Source organism: Oncorhynchus kisutch, linkage group LG26 (genome assembly GCF_002021735.2).
Source record: "Oncorhynchus kisutch isolate 150728-3 linkage group LG26, Okis_V2, whole genome shotgun sequence".
NCBI classification, from domain to species: domain Eukaryota; kingdom Metazoa; phylum Chordata; class Actinopteri; order Salmoniformes; family Salmonidae; genus Oncorhynchus; species Oncorhynchus kisutch.
The window spans coordinates 50053120-50074811 of record NC_034199.2 but is presented as its reverse complement, the minus strand read 5'-3'; the positions used below and the strand labels follow the sequence as shown (position 1 = coordinate 50074811).

The following is a 21692-nucleotide window of genomic DNA, read 5'->3' as shown; positions in this document are numbered from 1 at the left end:
GTGGTCCGTTTAGAATGGTGTTTTCCCCAGGTGGTCCGTTTAGAATGGTGTTGTCCCAGGTGGGCTGTTTAAAATGGTGTTGTCCCAGTTGGGCTGTTTAAAATGGTGTTGTCCCAGGTGGGCTGTTTAAAATGGTGTTTTCCAGGTGGGCTGTTTAAAATGGTGTTTTCCAGGTGTGCTGTTTAGAATGGTGTTTTCCAGGTGGGCTGTTTAGAATGGTGTTGTCCCAGGTGGGCTGTTTAGAATGGTGTTTCCCAGGTGTGTGCTGTTTAGAATGGTGTTTTCCAGGTGTACTGTTTATAATGGTGTTTCCAGGTGTGCTGTTTAGAATGGTGTTTTCCTGGTGTGCTGTTTAAAATGGTGTTTTCCAGGTGTACTGTTTAGAATGGTGTTTTCCAGGTGTGCTGTTTAGAATGGTGTTTTCCCCAGGTGTGCTGTTTAGAATGGTGTTTCCCAGGTGGGCTGTTTAGAATGGTGTTTCCCCATGTGTGCTGTTTAGAATGGTGTTGTCCCAGGTGGGCTGTTTAGAATGGTGTTGTCCCAGGTGGGCTGTTTAGAATGGTGTTGTCCCAAGTGGGCTGTTTAGAATGGTGTTGTCCCAGGTGGGCTGTTTAGAATGGTGTTGTCCCAGGTGGGCTGTTTAGAATGTTGTTGTCCCAGGTGGGCTGTTTAGAATGCTGTTTCCCAAGTTGGGCTGTTTAGAATGGTGTTGTCCCAGGTGGGCTGTTTAAAATGGTGTTTTCCAGGTGGGCTGTTTAGAATGGTGTTTTCCCCAGGTGGGCTGTTTAGAATGGTGTTGTCCCAGGTGGGCTGTTTAGAATGGTGTTGTCCCAAGTGGGCTGTTTAGAATGGTGTTGTCCCAGGTGGGCTGTTTAGAATGGTGTTGTCCCAGGTGGGCTGTTTAGAATGCTGTTTCCCAAGTTGGGCTGTTTAGAATGGTGTTGTCCCAGGTGGGCTGTTTATAATGGTGTTTTCCCCAGGTGGGCTGTTTAGAATGGTGTTTTCCCCAGGTGGTCTGTTTAGAATGGTGTTGTCCCAGGTGTTCTGTTTAGAATGGTGTTGTCCCAGGTGGGCTGTTTAGAATGGTGTTTTCCAGGTGTACTGTTTAAAATGGTGTTTTCCAGGTGTACTGTTTAGAATGGTGTTTTCCAGGTGTACTGTTTAGAATGGTGTTTTCCAGGTGTGCTGTTTAGAATGGCGTTGTCCCAGGTGGGCTGTTTAGAATGGTGTTGTCCCAGGTGGGCTGTTTAGAATGGTGTTGTCCCAAGTGGGCTGTTTAGAATGGTGTTGTCCCAAGTGGGCTGTTTAGAATGGTGTTGTCCCAGGTGGGCTGTTTAGAATGGTGTTTTCCCCAGGTGTGTGCTGTTTAGAATGGTGTTTTCCAGGTGTGCTGTTTAGAATGGTGTTTTCCTGGTGTGCTGTTTAGAATGGTGCTTTCCAGGTGTACTGTTTAGAATGGTGTTTTCCAGGTGTGCTGTTTAGAATGGTGTTTTCCAGGTGTACTGTTTAGAATGGTGTTTTCCAGGTGTACTGTTTAGAATGGTGTTTCCCCAGGTGTTCTGTTTAGAATGGTGTTCCCCAGGTGTGTGCTGTTTAGAATGGTGTTTTCCCCAGGTGTTCTGTTTAGAATGGTGTTGTCCCAGGTGGGCTGTTTAGAATGGTGTTGTCCCAGGTGGGCTGTTTAGAATGGTGTTTTCCAGGTGTACTGTTTAAAATGGTGTTTTCCAGGTGTACTGTTTAGAATGGTGTTTTCTGTTAGATACATCACCATAATGTTCTGTTAGATACATCACCATAATGTTCTGTTAGATACATCACCATAATGTTCTGTTAGATACATCACCATAATGTTCTGTTAGATACATCACCATAATGTTCTGTTAGATACATCACCATAATGTTCTGTTAGATACATCACCATAATGTTAATGTTCTGTTAGATACATCACCATAATGTTAATGTTCTGTTAGATACATCACCATAATGTTCTGTTAGATACATCACCATAATGTTCTGTTAGATACATCACCATAATGTTCTGTTAGATACATCACCATAATGTTAATGTTCTGTTAAGATACATCACCATAATGTTCTGTTAGATACATCACCATAATGTTAATGTTCTGTTAGATACATCACCATAATGTTCTGTTAGATACATCACCATAATGTTCTGTTAGATACATCACCATACTGTTCTGTTAAGATACATCACCATAATGTTCTGTTAGATACATCACCATAATGTTAATGTTCTGTTAAGATACATCACCATAATGTTCTGTTAGATACATCACCATAATGTTCTGTTAGATACATCACCATAATGTTCTGTTAGATACATCACCATAATGTTCTGTTAGATACATCACCATAATGTTCTGTTAAGATACATCACCATAATGTTCTGTTAGATACATCACCATAATGTTCTGTTAGATACATCACCATAATGTTAATGTTCTGTTAAGATACATCACCATAATGTTCTGTTAGATACATCACCATACTGTTCTGTTAGATACATCACCATAATGTTCTGTTAGATACATCACCATAATGTTCTGTTAGATACATCACCATAATGTTCTGTTAGATACATCACCATAATGTTCTGTTAGATACATCACCATAATGTTCTGTTAGATACATCACCATAATGTTCTGTTAGATACATCACCATAATGTTAATGTTCTGTTAAGATACATCACCATAATGTTCTGTTAGATACATCACCATAATGTTCTGTTAGATACATCACCATAATGTTAATGTTCTGTTAAGATACATCACCATAATGTTCTGTTAGATACATCACCATACTGTTCTGTTAGATACATCACCATAATGTTCTGTTAGATACATCACCATAATGTTAATGTTCTGTTAGATACATCACCATAATGTTCTGTTAGATACATCACTATAATGTTCTGTTAGATACATCACCATAATGTTCTGTTAGATACATCACCATAATGTTAATGTTCTGTTAGATACATCACCATAATGTTCTGTTAGATACATCACCATAATGTTCTGTTAGATACATCACTATAATGTTCTGTTAGATACATCACCATAATGTTCTGTTAGATACATCACCATAATGTTCTGTTAGATACATCACCATAATGTTCTGTTAGATACATCACCATAATGTTCTGTTAGATACATCACCATAATGTTCTGTTAGATACATCACCATAATGTTAATGTTCTGTTAGATACATCACCATAATGTTCTGTTAGATACATCACCATAATGTTCTGTTAGATACATCACCATAATGTTCTGTTAGATACATCACCATAATGTTCTGTTAAGATACATCACCATAATGTTCTGTTAGATACATCACCATAATGTTAATGTTCTGTTAGATACATCACCATAATGTTAATGTTCTGTTAAGATACATCACCATAATGTTCTGTTAGATACATCACCATAATGTTCTGTTAGATACATCACCATAATGTTCTGTTAGATACATCACCATAATGTTCTGTTAAGATACATCACCATAATGTTCTGTTAGATACATCACCATAATGTTCTGTTAGATACATCACCATAATGTTCTGTTAGATACATCACCATAATGTTCTGTTAGATACATCACCACAATGTTCTGTTAGATACATCACCATAATGTTCTGTTAGATACATCACCATAATGTTCTGTTAGATACATCACCATAATGTTCTGTTAGATACATCACCATAATGTTCTGTTAGATACATCACCATAATGTTAATGTTCTGTTAGATACATCACCATAATGTGATTTCTGTCATTCTGAACGCTGTGGGTTTTACACCCCAATACATATGGATCCGGTACATTTCTCAAAGCTATCTTCCCGGTCACGTTGTCTGACATCACATCTTCCTAACGGTAACCCTCCTAACGGTAACCCTCCTGACGGTAACCCTCCTGACGGTAACCCTCCTGACGGTAACCCTCCTGACGGTAACCCTCCTGACGGTAACCCTCCTAACGGTAACACGGTAACCCTCCTAACGGTAACCCTCCTGACGGTAACCCTCCTGACGGTAACCCTCCTGACGGTAACCCTCCTAACGGTAACACGGTAACCCTCCTGACGGTAACCCTCCTGATGGTAACCCTCCTAACGGTAAACCTCCTAACGGTAACCCTCCTAACGGTAACCCTGCTGCTTTGTGGCCTGGTTTTCCAGATGTTGCCTGGACCGGTCGGTCGGTCACGTTGTCTGGCGTCACATCTTCCTGACGGTAACCCTCCTAACGGTAACCCTCCTGACGGTAACCCTCCTGACGGTAACCCTCCTGACGGTAACCCTCCTGACGGTAACCCTCCTGACGGTAACCCTCCTGACGGTAACCCTCCTAACGGTAACCCTCCTAACGGTAACCCTCCTGACGGTAACACGGTAACACTCCTAACGGTAACACGGTAACCCTCCTGACGGTAACCCTCCTGCTTTGTGGCCTGGTTTTCCAGATGTTGCCTGGACTAAAGAGATCTCCATTGAGAAAGGACATGCTTTTGAGCTTTTGTATCCTTTTAGGCCAGTAGTTCTGAAAGTAGTGCTTACAAAGCCTAAATGGGTCCCTCATAATTGTGCACTACGTCATCAATTTCATATATGTTACATCCTACAAAATAAATAATAATATATGTTCGTAAAATAAGTTCTGAATTTGTAAGTGCTTAAGACCCACGGACTGCATGTTTAATCTGTGTCTAGGTAGCTTATTTATCAGACTACAGACAGCCCAAAGAGATACTCTGCCTGGTGTGTAGACTGCATGTTTAATCTGTGTCTAGGTAGCTTATTTATCAGACTACAGACAGCCCAAAGAGATACTCTGCCTGGTGTGTAGACTGCATGTTTAATCTGTGTCTAGGTAGCTTATTTATCAGACTACAGACAGCCCAAAGAGATACTCTGCCTGGTGTGTAGACTGCATGTTTAATCTGTGTCTAGGTAGTTTATTTATCAGACTACAGACAGCCCAAAGAGATACTCTGCCTGGTGTGTAGACTGCATGTTTAATCTGTGTCTAGGTAGCTTATTTATCAGACTACAGACAGCCCAAAGAGATACTCTGCCTGGTGTGTAGACTGCATGTTTAATCTGTGTCTAGGTAGCTTATTTATCAGACTACAGGCAGCCCAAAGAGATACTCTGCCTGGTGTGTAGACTGCATGTTTAATCTGTGTCTAGGTAGCTTATTTATCAGACTACAGACAGCCCAAAGAGATACTCTGCCTGGTGTGTAGACTGCATGTTTAATCTGTGTCTAGGTAGCTTATTTATCAGACTACAGACAGCCCAAAGAGATACTCTGCCTGGTGTGTAGACTGCATGTTTAATCTGTGTCTAGGTAGCTTATTTATCAGACTACAGACAGCCCAAAGAGATACTCTGCCTGGTGTGTAGACTGCATGTTTAATCTGTGTCTAGGTAGCTTATTTATCAGACTACAGACAGCCCAAAGAGATACTCTGCCTGGTGTGTAGACTGCATGTTTAATCTGTGTCTAGGTAGCTTATTTATCAGACTACAGACAGCCCAAAGAGATACTCTGCCTGGTGTGTAGACTGCATGTTTAATCTGTGTCTAGGTAGCTTATTTATCAGACTACAGACAGCCCAAAGAGATACTCTGCCTGGTGTGTAGACTGCATGTTTAATCTGTGTCTAGGTAGCTTATTTATCAGACTACAGACAGCCCAAAGAGATACTCTGCCTGGTGTGTAGACTGCATGTTTAATCTGTGTCTAGGTAGTTTATTTATCAGACTACAGACAGCCCAAAGAGATACTCTGCCTGGTGTGTAGACTGCATGTTTAATCTGTGTCTAGGTAGCTTATTTATCAGACTACAGACAGCCCAAAGAGATACTCTGCCTGGTGTGTAGACTGCATGTTTAATCTGTGTCTAGGTATCTATCTATCTTATCTTATCTATCTTATCTATCTTATCTATATTATCTATCTATCTATCTTATCTATCTATCTATCTTATCTTATCTTATCTATCTTATCTATCTATATTATCTATCTTATCTATCTATCTATCTATCTAATCTATCTATCTTATCTATCTTATCTATCTTATCTATATTATCTATCTATCTTATCTTATATATCTATCTTATCTATCTATCTATCTATCTTATCTATCTATCTCATCTTATCTATCTTATCTATCTTATCTTATATATCTATCTTATCTATCTATCTATCTATCTATCTCATCTTATCTATCTTATCTATCTTATCTTATATATCTATCTTATCTATATTATCTATCTATCTATCTTATCTATCTTATCTATCTTATCTATGTATCTTATCTATCTTATCTTATCTATCTCATCTTATCTAGCTTATCTATCTTATCTTATATATCTATCTTATCTATCTATCTATCTATCTATCTATCTATCTCATCTTATCTAGCTTATCTATCTTATCTTAGATATCTATCTTATCTATCTTATCTATATTATCTATCTATCTATCTTATCTATCTATCTTATCTTAGATATCTATCTTATCTATCTTATCTATATTATCTATCTATCTATCTATCTTATCTATCTATCTTATCTTAGATATCTATCTTATCTATATTATCTATCTTATCTATCTTATCTATGTATCTATATTATCTATCTATCTATCTATCTTATCTATCTCAGACATGGAGGAGCCGGAGCTGGTGAATGGGGATGTGATGGACCAGCACACGGATGGGGAGGAACACGCCGTCACCAGGACAAAAACCAAGAGGAAGAAGTGAGTTCTGGACTGTTGAATCTCGCCTACATTGAATATGTGTTTCAGGAACCCCCATCGAAATGCCTTAATGACCTGTTGATTGATATATCTGCGCGGTAAGCGGCCTGGAACGTCTTCATAATCTCCATCTTGACACGTTACTATCTGCACCCGCCTCTTTTTCTTCCTCACAACAGGAAGTCCAAGATTGACATGCATTACGCCAATGACCTGGGTGTGGAGGAAGGTGACATCGTCAGTGGTTTGCACCATGCCATCCCCCAGCATTCCCTGTTTTCTTCTCCTCTGGGCCACAGCCAGCCTGTCGGCAAAGTGTTTGTGGAGAGAAACAGTGAGTGTCCTGTCTCTCTTATATTAACATAAAATCGGAACGGGCAACCAAATCTTGAGGTGTCGGCAGAGACTTATATCTCTAAACAACGGTACAACGGCGCTGCAAACTCTCACAAAGTATTTAACTTCTTAAAGTAAATCACTAGTCTAGGACTAATAAACTATTTCAACGGAGAGCATGCTTCGTAGTCCTGGCCTAGACTAGTGGTCTGCCTGAAACTAGTCTAGGACTAATAAACTATTTCAACGGAGAGCATGCTTCGTAGTCCTGGCCTAGACTAGTGGTCTGCCTGAAACTAGTCTAGGACTAATAAACTATTTCAACGGAGAGCATGCTTCGTAGTCCTGGCCTAGACTAGTGGTCTGCCTGAAACTAGTCTAGGACTAATAAACTATTTCAACGGAGAGCATGCTTCGTAGTCCTGGCCTAGACTAGTGGTCTGCCTGAAACTAGTCTAGGACTAAAACTATTTCAACGGAGAGCATGCTTCGTAGTCCTGGCCTAGACTAGTGGTCTGCCTGAAACTAGTCTAGGACTAAAACTATTTCAACGGAGAGCATGCTTCGTAGTCCTGGCCTAGACTAGTGGTCTGCCTGAAACTAGTCTAGGACTAATAAACTATTTCAACGGAGAGCATGCTTCGTAGTCCTGGCCTAGACTAGTGGTCTGCCTGAAACTAGTCTAGGACTAATAAACTATTTCAACGGAGAGCATGCTTCGTAGTCCTGGCCTAGACTAGTGGTCTGCCTGAAACTAGTCTAGGACTAATAAACTATTTCAACGGAGAGCATGCTTCGTAGTCCTGGCCTAGACTAGTGGTCTGCCTGAAACTAGTCTAGGACTAATAAACTATTTCAACGGAGAGCATGCTTCGTAGTCCTGGCCTAGACTAGTGGTCTGCCTGAAACTAGTCTAGGACTAATAAACTATTTCAACGGAGAGCATGCTTCGTAGTCCTGGCCTAGACTAGTGGTCTGCCTGAAACTAGTCTAGGACTAAAACTATTTCAACGGAGAGCATGCTTCGTAGTCCTGGCCTAGACTAGTGGTCTGCCTGAAACTAGTCTAGGACTAATAAACTATTTCAACGGAGAGCATGCTTCGTAGTCCTGGCCTAGACTAGTGGTCTGCCTGAAACTAGTCTAGGACTAATAAACTATTTCAACGGAGAGCATGCTTCGTAGTCCTGGCCTAGACTAGTGGTCTGCCTGAAACTAGTCTAGGACTAAAACTATTTCAACGGAGAGCATGCTTCGTAGTCCTGGCCTAGACTAGTGGTCTGCCTGAAACTAGTCTAGGACTAATAAAGTATTTCAACGGAGAGCATGCTTCGTAGTCCTGGCCTAGACTAGTGGTCTGCCTGAAACTAGTCTAGGACTAAAACTATTTCAACGGAGAGCATGCTTCGTAGTCCTGGCCTAGACTAGTGGTCTGCCTGAAACTAGTCTAGGACTAAAACTATTTCAACGGAGAGCATGCTTCGTAGTCCTGGCCTAGACTAGTGGTCTGCCTGAAACTAGTCTAGGACTAATAAAGTATTTCAACGGAGAGCATGCTTCGTAGTCCTGGACTAGACTACATCTGTGTCCGGGGAAACTGTCTCTCTACTTTTGAACTCAGACCCTGGTCAGGAGTTTAACCAGTTGTTGTCTCGATGTTCTTTCAGAGCGTTTCCAGGCGACTGACCCGCCCAAACACAACGCACATCTACCTGACCACATGGAGGATTACATGGAGGTCAGACCCCTCTGGACGACCAGGGACGTAGCTATGAGAGTACACAGTGGGTTCAGGTGAGTTACACAGTAGCTTCAGGTGAGCTACATGCCTTGCAGAGGGCTTGGATGTGATAACTGACACTTTATCTAATTCTCTCTCTCCAGAGTGATAGGTCTGTTTTCCCATGGCTTCCTGGCTGGCTATGCAGTGTGGAACACTGTGGTGGTGTATGTTTTGGCTGGGGAGCAGTTCACCACCCTACCTAACCTGCTACAGCAGTACCACTCCTTGGCCTACCCTGCTCAGTCTCTCCTCTACCTACTGTTGGCTATCAGCACAGTGTCTGCCTTCGACAGGTAAGGTCCTACCCTGCTCAATGTCTATTCTCAGCACAGTGTCTCCCTTCGACAGGTAAGGTCCTACCCTGCTCAGTCTCTCCTCTACCTACTGTTGGCTATCAGCACAGTGTCTGCCTTCGACAGGTAAGGTCCTACCCTGCTCAATGTCTATTCTCAGCACAGTGTCTCCCTTCGACAGGTAAGGTCCTACCCTGCTCAGTCTCTCCTCTACCTACTGTTGGCTATCAGCACAGTGTCTCCCTTCGACAGGTAAGGTCCTACCCTGCCCAGTCTCTCCTCTACCTACTGTTGGCTATCAGCACAGTGTCTGCCTTCGACAGGTAAGGTCCTACCCTGCTCAATGTCTATTCTCAGCACAGTGTCTGCCTTCGACAGGTAAGGATCATGGGTCAAACCTTCTGTTTCTGTATCTCTCTGTGAGCACTTTGATATAGAAACGTTGTCCTCTCGTGTCAGAGGTTTGTCTAGGGGTCAACACAGCCCCCCCGGACTACACATGCCGCCCCCCCCCCCCCCCCCCAAACAGGTTCAAACAGGTTGGTCTAGGGGTCAACACATGTCCCCCCCCTGGACTACACATGCCCCCCCCCCCCAACAGCGGGGGATTGAATCACAGTAGTACCAGTTTTCAATACTGTTCCTGTAGTCTAGTTTCTATACTGTTCCTGTAGTCTAGTTTCTATCCTGTTCCTGTAGTCTAGTTTCTATACTGTTCCTGTAGTCTAGTTTCTATACTGTTCCTGTAGTCTAGTTTCTATCCTGTAGTCTAGTTTCTATCCTGTTCCTGTAGTCTAGTTTCTATACTGTTCCTGTAGTCTAGTTTCTATACTGTTCCTGTAGTCTAGTTTCTATACTGTTCCTGTAGTCTAGTTTCTATACTGTTCCTGTAGTCTAGTTTCTATCCTGTTCCTGTAGTCTAGTTTCTATACTGTTCCTGTAGTCTAGTTTCTATACTGTTCCTGTAGTCTAGTTTCTATCCTGTAGTCTAGTTTCTATCCTGTTCCTGTAGTCTAGTTTCTATACTGTTCCTGTAGTCTAGTTTCTATACTGTTCCTGTAGTCTAGTTTCTATACTGTTTCTGTAGTCTAGTTTCTATCCTGTAGTCTAGTTTCTATCCTGTTCCTGTAGTCTAGTTTCTATACTGTTCCTGTAGTCTAGTTTCTATACTGTTCCTGTAGTCTAGTTTCTATCCTGTAGTCTAGTTTCTATCCTGTAGTCTAGTTTCTATACTGTTCCTGTAGTCTAGTTTCTATCCTGTTCCTGTAGTCTAGTTTCTATCCTGTAGTCTAGTTTCTATACTGTTCCTGTAGTCTAGTTTCTATCCTGTTCCTGTAGTCTAGTTTCTATCCTGTAGTCTAGTTTCTATCCGGTAGTCTAGTTTCTATCCTGTTCCTGTAGTCTAGTTTCTATACTGTTCCTGTAGTCTAGTTTCTATACTGTTCCTGTAGTCTAGTTTCTATACTGTTCCTGTAGTCTAGTTTCTATACTGTTCCTGTAGTCTAGTTTCTACACTGTTCCTGTAGTCTAGTTTCTATACTGTTCCTGTAGTCTAGTTTCTATCCTGTAGTCTAGTTTCTATACTGTTCCTGTAGTCTAGTTTCTATACTGTTCCTGTAGTCTAGTTTCTATCCTGTTCCTGTAGTCTAGTTTCTATCCTGTTCCTGTAGTCTAGTTTCTATACTGTTCCTGTAGTCTAGTTTCTATACTGTTCCTGTAGTCTAGTTTCTATACTGTTCCTGTAGTCTAGTTTCTATACTGTTCCTGTAGTCTAGTTTCTATACTGTTCCTGTAGTCTAGTTTCTATACTGTTCCTGTAGTCTAGTTTCTATCCTGTTCCTTTAGTCTAGTTTCTATACTGTTCCTGTAGTCTAGTTTCTATACTGTTCCTGTAGTCTAGTTTCTATCCTGTAGTCTAGTTTCTATACTGTTCCTGTAGTCTAGTTTCTATACTGTTCCTGTAGTCTAGTTTCTATCCTGTTCCTGTAGTCTAGTTTCTATCCTGTAGTCTAGTTTCTATCCTGTAGTCTAGTTTCTATCCTGTAGTCTAGTTTCTATCCTGTTCCTGTAGTCTAGTTTCTATACTGTTCCTGTAGTCTAGTTTCTATACTGTTCCTGTAGTCTAGTTTCTATACTGTTCCTGTAGTCTAGTTTCTATACTGTTCCTGTAGTCTAGTTTCTATACTGTTCCTGTAGTCTAGTTTCTATACTGTTCCTGTAGTCTAGTTTCTATACTGTTCCTGTAGTCTAGTTTCTATACTGTTCCTGTAGTCTAGTTTCTATACTGTTCCTGTAGTCTAGTTCTTACTGTTCCTGTAGTCTAGTTTCTACACTGTTCCTGTAGTCTAGTTTCTATACTGTTCCTGTAGTCTAGTTTCTATACTGTTCCTGTAGTCTAGTTTCTATACTGTTCCTGTAGTCTAGCTGCTCCTGTCTGATCTCCATGCTCTGTGTTGCAGGGTGAACCTGGCGAAGGCCTCCATGGCTCTAAGGGGATTCCTCACTCTGGACCCGGCTGCTCTGGCCTCCTTCTGTAGGTTCCTCTCCTTACTAGTTCATTACAACATCTGTAGCCTCTTCTGTTAGTTAACCACGTAATAGACAAAGACAAAACATATTCTGTGAGATATGATGTTTTCTCCTTCCTTCTCTGGTGTTTCCAGTGTACTTTACAGCGCTCATCCTGTCCCTCAGTCAGCAGATGACCAGCGATCGTATTAACCTCTACCCCACTGCCAACGAGACCCTGTGGTGAGCACTGCACAGCTCTGTGGTGGAGGTCTACAATGGCAACCTATCCCTATATAGTGACCAGGACCCATAGCAACCTATCCCTTACATAGTGCACAATTCCAAAGGGAATAGGGTCCTAATTGGGATGCAGGTATTATTATCTATGCGACTGTTACCCCTGACACATGGCTGTAGTCTGCTATTGGGTTACTAATACTGAAGACTGTTACCCCTGACACATGGCTGTAGTCTGCTATTGGGTTACTAATACTGAAGACTGTTACCCCAGACACATGGCTGTAGTCTGCTATTGGGTTACTAATACTGAAGACTGTTACCCCAGACACATGGCTGTAGTCTGCTATTGGGTTACTAATACTGAAGACTGTTACCCCAGACACATGGCTGTAGTCTGCTATTGGGTTACTAATACTGAAGACTGTTACCCCAGACACATGGCTGTAGTCTGCTATTGGGTTACTAATACTGAAGACTGTTACCCCAGACACATGGCTGTAGTCTGCTATTGGGTTACTAATACTGAAGACTGTTACCCCAGACACATGGCTGTAGTCTGCTATTGGGTTACTAATACTGAAGACTGTTACCCCAGACACATGGCTGTAGTCTGCTATTGGGTTACTAATACTGAAGACTGTTACCCCTGACACATGGCTGTAGTCTGCTATTGGGTTACTAATACTGAAGACTGTTACCCCAGACACATGGCTGTAGTCTGCTATTGGGTTACTAATACTGAAGACTGTTACCCCAGACACATGGCTGTAGTCTGCTATTGGGTTACTAATACTGAAGACTGTTACCCCAGACACATGGCTGTAGTCTGCTATTGGGTTACTAATACTGAAGACTGTTACCCCAGACACATGGCTGTAGTCTGCTATTGGGTTACTAATACTGAAGACTGTTACCCCTGACACATGGCTGTAGTCTGCTATTGGGTTACTAATACTGCAGACTGTTACCCCAGACACATGGCTGTAGTCTGCTATTGGGTTACTAATACTGAAGACTGTTACCCCAGACACATGGCTGTAGTCTGCTATTGGGTTACTAATACTGAAGACTGTTACCCCAGACACATGGCTGTAGTCTGCTATCGGGTTACTAATACTGGAGACTGTTACCCCTGACACATGGCTGTAGTCTGCTATTGGGTTACTAATACTGAAGACTGTTACCCCAGACACATGGCTGTAGTCTGCTATTGGGTTGCTAATACTGGAGACTGTTACCGCAGACACATGGCTGTAGTCTGCTATTGGGTTACGAAGACTGTTACCCCAGACACATGGCTGTAGTCTGCTATTGGGTTACTAATACTGAAGACTGTTACCCCAGACACATGGCTGTAGTCTGCTATTGGGTTACTAATACTGAAGACTGTTACCCCAGACACATGGCTGTAGTCTGCTATCGGGTTACTAATACTGAAGACTACAGCCATGTGTCTGGGGGTAACAGTCTTCAGTATTAGTAACCCAATAGCAGACTACAGCCATGTGTCTGGGGTAACAGTCTTCAGTATTAGTAACCCAATAGCAGACTACAGCCATGTGTCTGGGTTAACAGTCTCCAGTATTAGTAACCCAATAGCAGACTACAGCCATGTGTCTGGGTTAACAGTCTCCAGTATTAGTAACCCGATAGCAGACTACAGCCATGTGTCTGAGGTAACAGTCTTCAGTATTAGTAACCCAATAGCAGACTACAGCCATGTGTCTGGGGTAACAGTCTGCTATTGGGTTACTAATACTGAAGACTGTTACCCCAGACACATGGCTGTAGTCTGCTATTGGGTTACTAATACTGAAGACTGTTACCCCAGACACATGGCTGTAGTCTGCTATTGGGTTACTAATACTGAAGACTGTTACCCCTGACACATGGCTGTAGTCTGCTATTGGGTTACTAATACTGAAGACTGTTACCCCAGACACATGGCTGTAGTCTGCTATCGGGTTACTAATACTGAAGACTGTTACCTCAGACACATGGCTGTAGTCTGCTATTGGGTTACTAATACTGAAGACTGTTACCCCAGACACATGGCTGTAGTCTGCTATTGGGTTACTAATACTGAAGACTGTTACCCCAGACACATGGCTGTAGTCTGCTATTGGGTTACTAATACTGGAGACTGTTACCCCAGACACATGGCTGCAGTCTGCTATTGGGTTACTAATACTGGAGACTGTTACCCCAGACACATGGCTGTAGTCTGCTATTGGGTTACTAATACTGGAGACTGTTAACCCAGACACATGGCTGTAGTCTGCTATTGGGTTACTAATACTGGAGACTGTTACCCCAGACACATGGCTGTAGTCTGCTATTGGGTTACGAAGACTGTTACCCCAGACACATGGCTGTAGTCTGCTATTGGGTTACTAATACTGAAGACTGTTACCCCAGACACATGGCTGTAGTCTGCTATTGGGTTACTAATACTGGAGACTGTTACCCCAGACACATGGCTGTAGTCTGCTATCGGGTTACTAATACTGAAGACTGTTACCCCAGACACATGGCTGTAGTCTGCTATCGGGTTACTAATACTGAAGACTGTTACCCCAGACACATGGCTGTAGTCTGCTATTGGGTTACTAATACTGAAGACTGTTACCCCAGACACATGGCTGTAGTCTGCTATTGGGTTACTAATACTGGAGACTGTTACCCCAGACACATGGCTGTAGTCTGCTATTGGGTTACTAATACTGAAGACTGTTACCCCAGACACATGGCTGTAGTCTGCTATTGGGTTACTAATACTGAAGACTGTTACCCCAGACACATGGCTGTAGTCTGCTATTGGGTTACTAATACTGGAGACTGTTAACCCAGACACATGGCTGTAGTCTGCTATTGGGTTACTAATACTGAAGACTGTTACCCCAGACACATGGCTGTAGTCTGCTATTGGGTTACTAATACTGAAGACTGTTACCCCAGACACATGGCTGTAGTCTGCTATTGGGTTACTAATACTGGAGACTGTTACCCCAGACACATGGCTGTAGTCTGCTATTGGGTTACTAATACTGAAGACTGTTACCCCAGACACATGGCTGTAGTCTGCTATTGGGTTACTAATACTGAAGACTGTTACCCCAGACACATGGCTGTAGTCTGCTATTGGGTTACTAATACTGGAGACTGTTAACCCAGACACATGGCTGTAGTCTGCTATTGGGTTACTAATACTGAAGACTGTTACCCCAGACACATGGCTGTAGTCTGCTATTGGGTTACTAATACTGAATACTGTTACCCCAGACACATGGCTGTAGTCTGCTATTGGGTTACTAATACTGAAGACTGTTACCCCAGACACATGGCTGTAGTCTGCTATTGGGTTACTAATACTGGAGACTGTTACCCCAGACACATGGCTGTAGTCTGCTATTGGGTTACTAATACTGAAGACTGTTACCCCAGACACATGGCTGTAGTCTGCTATTGGGTTACTAATACTGAAGACTGTTACCCCAGACACATGGCTGTAGTCTGCTATTGGGTTACTAATACTGGAGACTGTTACCCCAGACACATGGCTGTAGTCTGCTATTGGGTTACTAATACTGAAGACTGTTACCCCAGACACATGGCTGTAGTCTGCTATTGGGTTACTAATACTGAAGACTGTTACCCCAGACACATGGCTGTAGTCTGCTATTGGGTTACTAATACTGGAGACTGTTAACCCAGACACATGGCTGTAGTCTGCTATTGGGTTACTAATACTGAAGACTGTTACCCCAGACACATGGCTGTAGTCTGCTATTGGGTTACTAATACTGAATACTGTTACCCCAGACACATGGCTGTAGTCTGCTATTGGGTTACTAATACTGAAGACTGTTACCCCAGACACATGGCTGTAGTCTGCTATTGGGTTACTAATACTGAAGACTGTTACCCCAGACACATGGCTGTAGTCTGCTATTGGGTTACTAATACTGGAGACTGTTAACCCAGACACATGGCTGTAGTCTGCTATTGGGTTACTAATACTGAAGACTGTTACCCCAGACACATGGCTGTAGTCTGCTATTGGGTTACTAATACTGAATACTGTTACCCCAGACACATGGCTGTAGTCTGCTATTGGGTTACTAATACTGAAGACTGTTACCCCAGACACATGGCTGTAGTCTGCTATTGGGTTACTAATACTGGAGACTGTTACCCCAGACACATGGCTGTAGTCTGCTATTGGGTTACTAATACTGAAGACTGTTACCCCAGACACATGGCTGTAGTCTGCTATTGGGTTACTAATACTGAAGACTGTTACCCCAGACACATGGCTGTAGTCTGCTATTGGGTTACTAATACTGGAGACTGTTACCCCAGACACATGGCTGTAGTCTGCTATTGGGTTACTAATACTGAAGACTGTTACCCCAGACACATGGCTGTAGTCTGCTATTGGGTTACTAATACTGAAGACTGTTACCCCAGACACATGGCTGTAGTCTGCTATTGGGTTACTAATACTGGAGACTGTTAACCCAGACACATGGCTGTAGTCTGCTATTGGGTTACTAATACTGAAGACTGTTACCCCAGACACATGGCTGTAGTCTGCTATTGGGTTACTAATACTGAATACTGTTACCCCAGACACATGGCTGTAGTCTGCTATTGGGTTACTAATACTGAAGACTGTTACCCCAGACACATGGCTGTAGTCTGCTATTGGGTTACTAATACTGAAGACTGTTACCCCAGACACATGGCTGTAGTCTGCTATTGGGTTACTAATACTGGAGACTGTTACCCCAGACACATGGCTGTAGTCTGCTATTGGGTTACTAATACTGAAGACTGTTACCCCAGACACATGGCTGTAGTCTGCTATTGGGTTACTAATACTGGAGACTGTTACCCCAGACACATGGCTGTAGTCTGCTATTGGGTTACGAAGACTGTTACCCCAGACACATGGCTGTAGTCTGCTATTGGGTTACTAATACTGAAGACTGTTACCCCTGACACATGGCTGTAGTCTGCTATTGGGTTACTAATACTGAAGACTGTTACCCCAGACACATGGCTGTAGTCTGCTATTGGGTTACTAATACTGAAGACTGTTACCCCAGACACATGGCTGTAGTCTGCTATTGGGTTACTAATACTGAAGACTGTTACCCCCAGACACATGGCTGTAGTCTGCTATTGGGTTACTAATACTGAAGACTGTTACCCCAGACACATGGCTGTAGTCTGCTATTGGGTTACTAATACTGGAGACTGTTACCCCAGACACATGGCTGTAGTCTGCTATTGGGTTACTAATACTGGAGACTGTTACCCCAGACACATGGCTGTAGTCTGCTATTGGGTTACTAATACTGGAGACTGTTACCCCAGACACATGGCTGTAGTCTGCTATTGGGTTACTAATACTGAAGACTGTTACCCCAGACACATGGCTGTAGTCTGCTATTGGGTTACTAATACTGAAGACTGTTACCCCAGACACATGGCTGTAGTCTGCTATTGGGTTACTAATACTGGAGACTGTTAACCCAGACACATGGCTGTAGTCTGCTATTGGGTTACTAATACTGAAGACTGTTACCCCAGACACATGGCTGTAGTCTGCTATTGGGTTACTAATACTGAATACTGTTACCCCAGACACATGGCTGTAGTCTGCTATTGGGTTACTAATACTGAAGACTGTTACCCCAGACACATGGCTGTAGTCTGCTATTGGGTTACTAATACTGAAGACTGTTACCCCAGACACATGGCTGTAGTCTGCTATTGGGTTACTAATACTGAAGACTGTTACCCCAGACACATGGCTGTAGTCTGCTATCTTATGGTTACTAATACTGAAGACTGTTACCCCAGACACATGGCTGTAGTCTGCTATTGGGTTACTAATACTGAAGACTGTTACCCCAGACACATGGCTGTAGTCTGCTATTGGGTTACTAATACTGGAGACTGTTACCCCAGACACATGGCTGTAGTCTGCTATTGGGTTACTAATACTGAAGACTGTTACCCCAGACACATGGCTGTAGTCTGCTATTGGGTTACTAATACTGGAGACTGTTACCCCAGACACATGGCTGTAGTCTGCTATTGGGTTACGAAGACTGTTACCCCAGACACATGGCTGTAGTCTGCTATTGGGTTACTAATACTGAAGACTGTTACCCCAGACACATGGCTGTAGTCTGCTATTGGGTTACTAATACTGGAGACTGTTACCCCAGACACATGGCTGTAGTCTGCTATTGGGTTACTAATACTGGAGACTGTTACCCCAGACACATGGCTGTAGTCTGCTATTGGGTTACTAATACTGGAGACTGTTACCCCAGACACATGGCTGTAGTCTGCTATTGGGTTACTAATACTGAAGACTGTTACCCCAGACACATGGCTGTAGTCTGCTATTGGGTTACTAATACTGAAGACTGTTACCTCAGACACATGGCTGTAGTCTGCTATTGGGTTACTAATACTGGAGACTGTTACCCCAGACACATGGCTGTAGTCTGCTATTGGGTTACTAATACTGAAGACTGTTACCCCAGACACATGGCTGTAGTCTGCTATTGGGTTACTAATACTGAAGACTGTTACCCCAGACACATGGCTGTAGTCTGCTATTGGGTTACTAATACTGAAGACTGTTACCCCAGACACATGGCTGTAGTCTGCTATTGGGTTACTAATACTGGAGACTGTTACCCCAGACACATGGCTGTAGTCTGCTATTGGGTTACTAATACTGGAGACTGTTACCCCAGACACATGGCTGTAGTCTGCTATTGGGTTACTAATACTGAAGACTGTTACCCCAGACACATGGCTGTAGTCTGCTATTGGGTTACTAATACTGAAGACTGTTACCCCAGACACATGGCTGTAGTCTGCTATTGGGTTACTAATACTGGAGACTGTTACCCCAGACACATGGCTGTAGTCTGCTATTGGGTTACTAATACTGAAGACTGTTACCCCAGACACATGGCTGTAGTCTGCTATTGGGTTACTAATACTGAAGACTGTTACCCCAGACACATGGCTGTAGTCTGCTATTGGGTTACTAATACTGAAGACTGTTACCCCAGACACATGGCTGTAGTCTGCTATTGGGTTACTAATACTGGAGACTGTTACCCCAGACACATGGCTGTAGTCTGCTATTGGGTTACTAATACTGGAGACTGTTACCCCAGACACATGGCTGTAGTCTGCTATTGGGTTACTAATACTGAAGACTGTTACCCCAGACACATGGCTGTAGTCTGCTATTGGGTTACTAATACTGAAGACTGTTACCCCAGACACATGGCTGTAGTCTGCTATTGGGTTACTAATACTGGAGACTGTTACCCCAGACACATGGCTGTAGTCTGCTATTGGGTTACTAATACTGGAGACTGTTACCCCAGACACATGGCTGTAGTCTGCTATTGGGTTACTAATACTGGAGCTTCAGACTTCCCTTCCCTTTGGAAATAAAAAGAAAACAGCAACAACAAGCGTAATCAACACTGTGTATATATATATATATATACATAACAAAGAGCACAAGGTACAACAGAGACATTATTTAAAGCAGAACAGCTGAGTACAGGAGATTGGAGACATACAACAGGACGTGTGGACACAAGCACTCATCATGGGTCACCTGTTACGTCATCTTCCATCTGTAGCTAGGACAATCTTAATTACCTGCAGGAAACTGTCTTGAGTCTGAGCTTTGTGTTGTCTCTGTCCCCCAGCGCCCCTCCTTCTCTCTCAATTCAATTCATTTCAAGAGGCTTTATTGGCATGGGAAACATATGTTAATATTGTCAAAGCAAGTGAGGTAGATATTACTTCTGTCTCTCTCTCTCCTCTTCTCTCTAACCCCCTCCGGTCTCTCTCCCTCCCTCCAGGCCCCCTGGTTCAGAGCACCAAATCCTCCAGCCCTGGATTGTGGTCAACCTGGTGATAGCCCTGTTAGTGGGTCTGGCCTGGGCCTTCGTCTCAACGCGACCAGACATGGACTACACCGAAGGTGAGAGCTTTATACTCAACTCAAGTTGTCATGTGAATTATCATTAACCACAATAACTAGTTAATTATCATAATAACTAGCACTAATTACAAATGTCTAACGGTCTGGTTCATAACTATCAACTATTCCCGAGTGACAATTATTCCCGTGTCTTGTGTCGACAGAGTTTTTAATGGCGATGGCAGTTGAAGACCTCTACCCAAGACATGACGATAACCCAGATCTTTCAGCCTGAAACTCAGTCCGTTACGTTCTATTTGGTTCCAAAGCAGTTGGGAAAAAATAATTTTTAAAAAAGTGTGTTCTTTTTGTTTTGTATTATGTGTGATACATGATAGAGATTCATTCCACAATGTCATTTAAACATGAAATAAAAAGGGGATCAAAATAACTTTCTGTTTACTGCTGCCCTCTAGTGGCATCGTCTGATACTGCAGTGAAGTACATGATGATCCCATGTTCAGTATCACAGTAGTGTAGTGGAGGTTCACGCTGTATAAGGTTGATGGAACAGACCTCTAGTGGGATCGTCTGATACCGCAGTGAAGTACATGATGATCCCATGTTCAGTATCACAGTAGTGTAGTGGAGGTTCACGCTGTATAAGGTTGATGGAGCAGACCTCTAGTGGCATCGTCTGATACCGCAGTAAAGTACATGATGATCCCATGTTCAGTATCACAGTAGTGTAGTGGAGGTTCACGCTGTATAAGGTTGATGGAACAGACCTCTAGTGGCATCGTCTGATACCGCAGTGAAGTACATGATGATCCCTTGTTCAGTATCACAGTAGTGTAGTGGAGGTTCACGCTGTATAAGGTTGATGGAACAGACCTCTAGTGGCATCGTCTGATACCGCAGTGAAATACTTGATGATCCCATGTTCAGTATCACAGTAGTGTAGTGGAGGTTCACGCTGTATAAGGTTGATGGAGCAGACCTCTAGTGGGATCGTCTGATACCGCAGTGAAGTACATGATGATCTCATGTTCAGTATCAAAGTAGTGTAGTGGAGATTCACGCTGTATAAGGTTGATGGAACAGACCTCTAGTGGGATCGTCTGATACCGCAGTGAAGTACATGATGATCCCATGTTCAGTATCACAGTAGTGTAGTGGAGGTTCACGCTGTATAAGGTTGATGGAGCAGACCTCTAGTGGGATCGTCTGATACCGCAGTGAAGTACATGATGATCCCATGTTCAGTATCACAGTAGTGTAGTGGAGGTTCACGCTGTATAAGGTTGATGGAACAGACCTCTAGTGGGATCGTCTGATACCGCAGTGAAGTACATGATGATCCCATGTTCAGTATCACAGTAGTGTAGTGGAGGTTCACGCTGTATAAGGTTGATGGAGCAGACCTCTAGTGGCATCGTCTGATACTGCAGTGAAGTACATGATGATCCCATGTTCAGTATCAAAGTAGTGTAGTGGAGGTTCACGCTGTATAAGGTTGATGGAGCAGACCTCTAGTGGGATCGTCTGATACCGCAGTGAAGTACATGATGATCCCATGTTCAGTATCACAGTAGTGTAGTGGAGGTTCACGCTGTATAAGGTTGATGGAGCAGACCTCTAGTGGGATCGTCTGATACCGCAGTGAAGTACATGATGATCCCATGTTCAGTATCACAGTAGTGTAGTGGAGGTTCACGCTGTATAAGGTTGATGGAGCAGACCTCTAG

The 21692-nt window shown here is 42.9% G+C and overlaps 1 protein-coding gene across 2 annotated transcripts in view; it reads left to right on the top strand.

Annotated features, from left to right (window-relative positions):
- tmem237a (transmembrane protein 237a) overlaps nt 1-20395 on the top strand; it is a 48931-nt gene extending 28536 nt beyond the window's left edge. The window contains exons 4-11 of one of the 2 annotated variants that reach the window (XM_031806330.1): nt 6705-6801; nt 6981-7135; nt 8804-8930; nt 9021-9212; nt 11672-11745; nt 11876-11963; nt 19883-20004; nt 20169-20395. In XM_031806330.1, coding sequence (XP_031662190.1) covers nt 6705-6801; nt 6981-7135; nt 8804-8930; nt 9021-9212; nt 11672-11745; nt 11876-11963; nt 19883-20004; nt 20169-20239 — 926 coding nt within the window. In that variant the 3' untranslated portion in view covers nt 20240-20395. The remainder of the gene's footprint in view (nt 1-6704; nt 6802-6980; nt 7136-8803; nt 8931-9020; nt 9213-11671; nt 11746-11875; nt 11964-19882; nt 20005-20168) is intronic. The other variant, XM_031806331.1, reaches the window with a different exon arrangement.
- The last annotated feature ends 1297 nt before the right edge of the window (nt 20396-21692 follow it).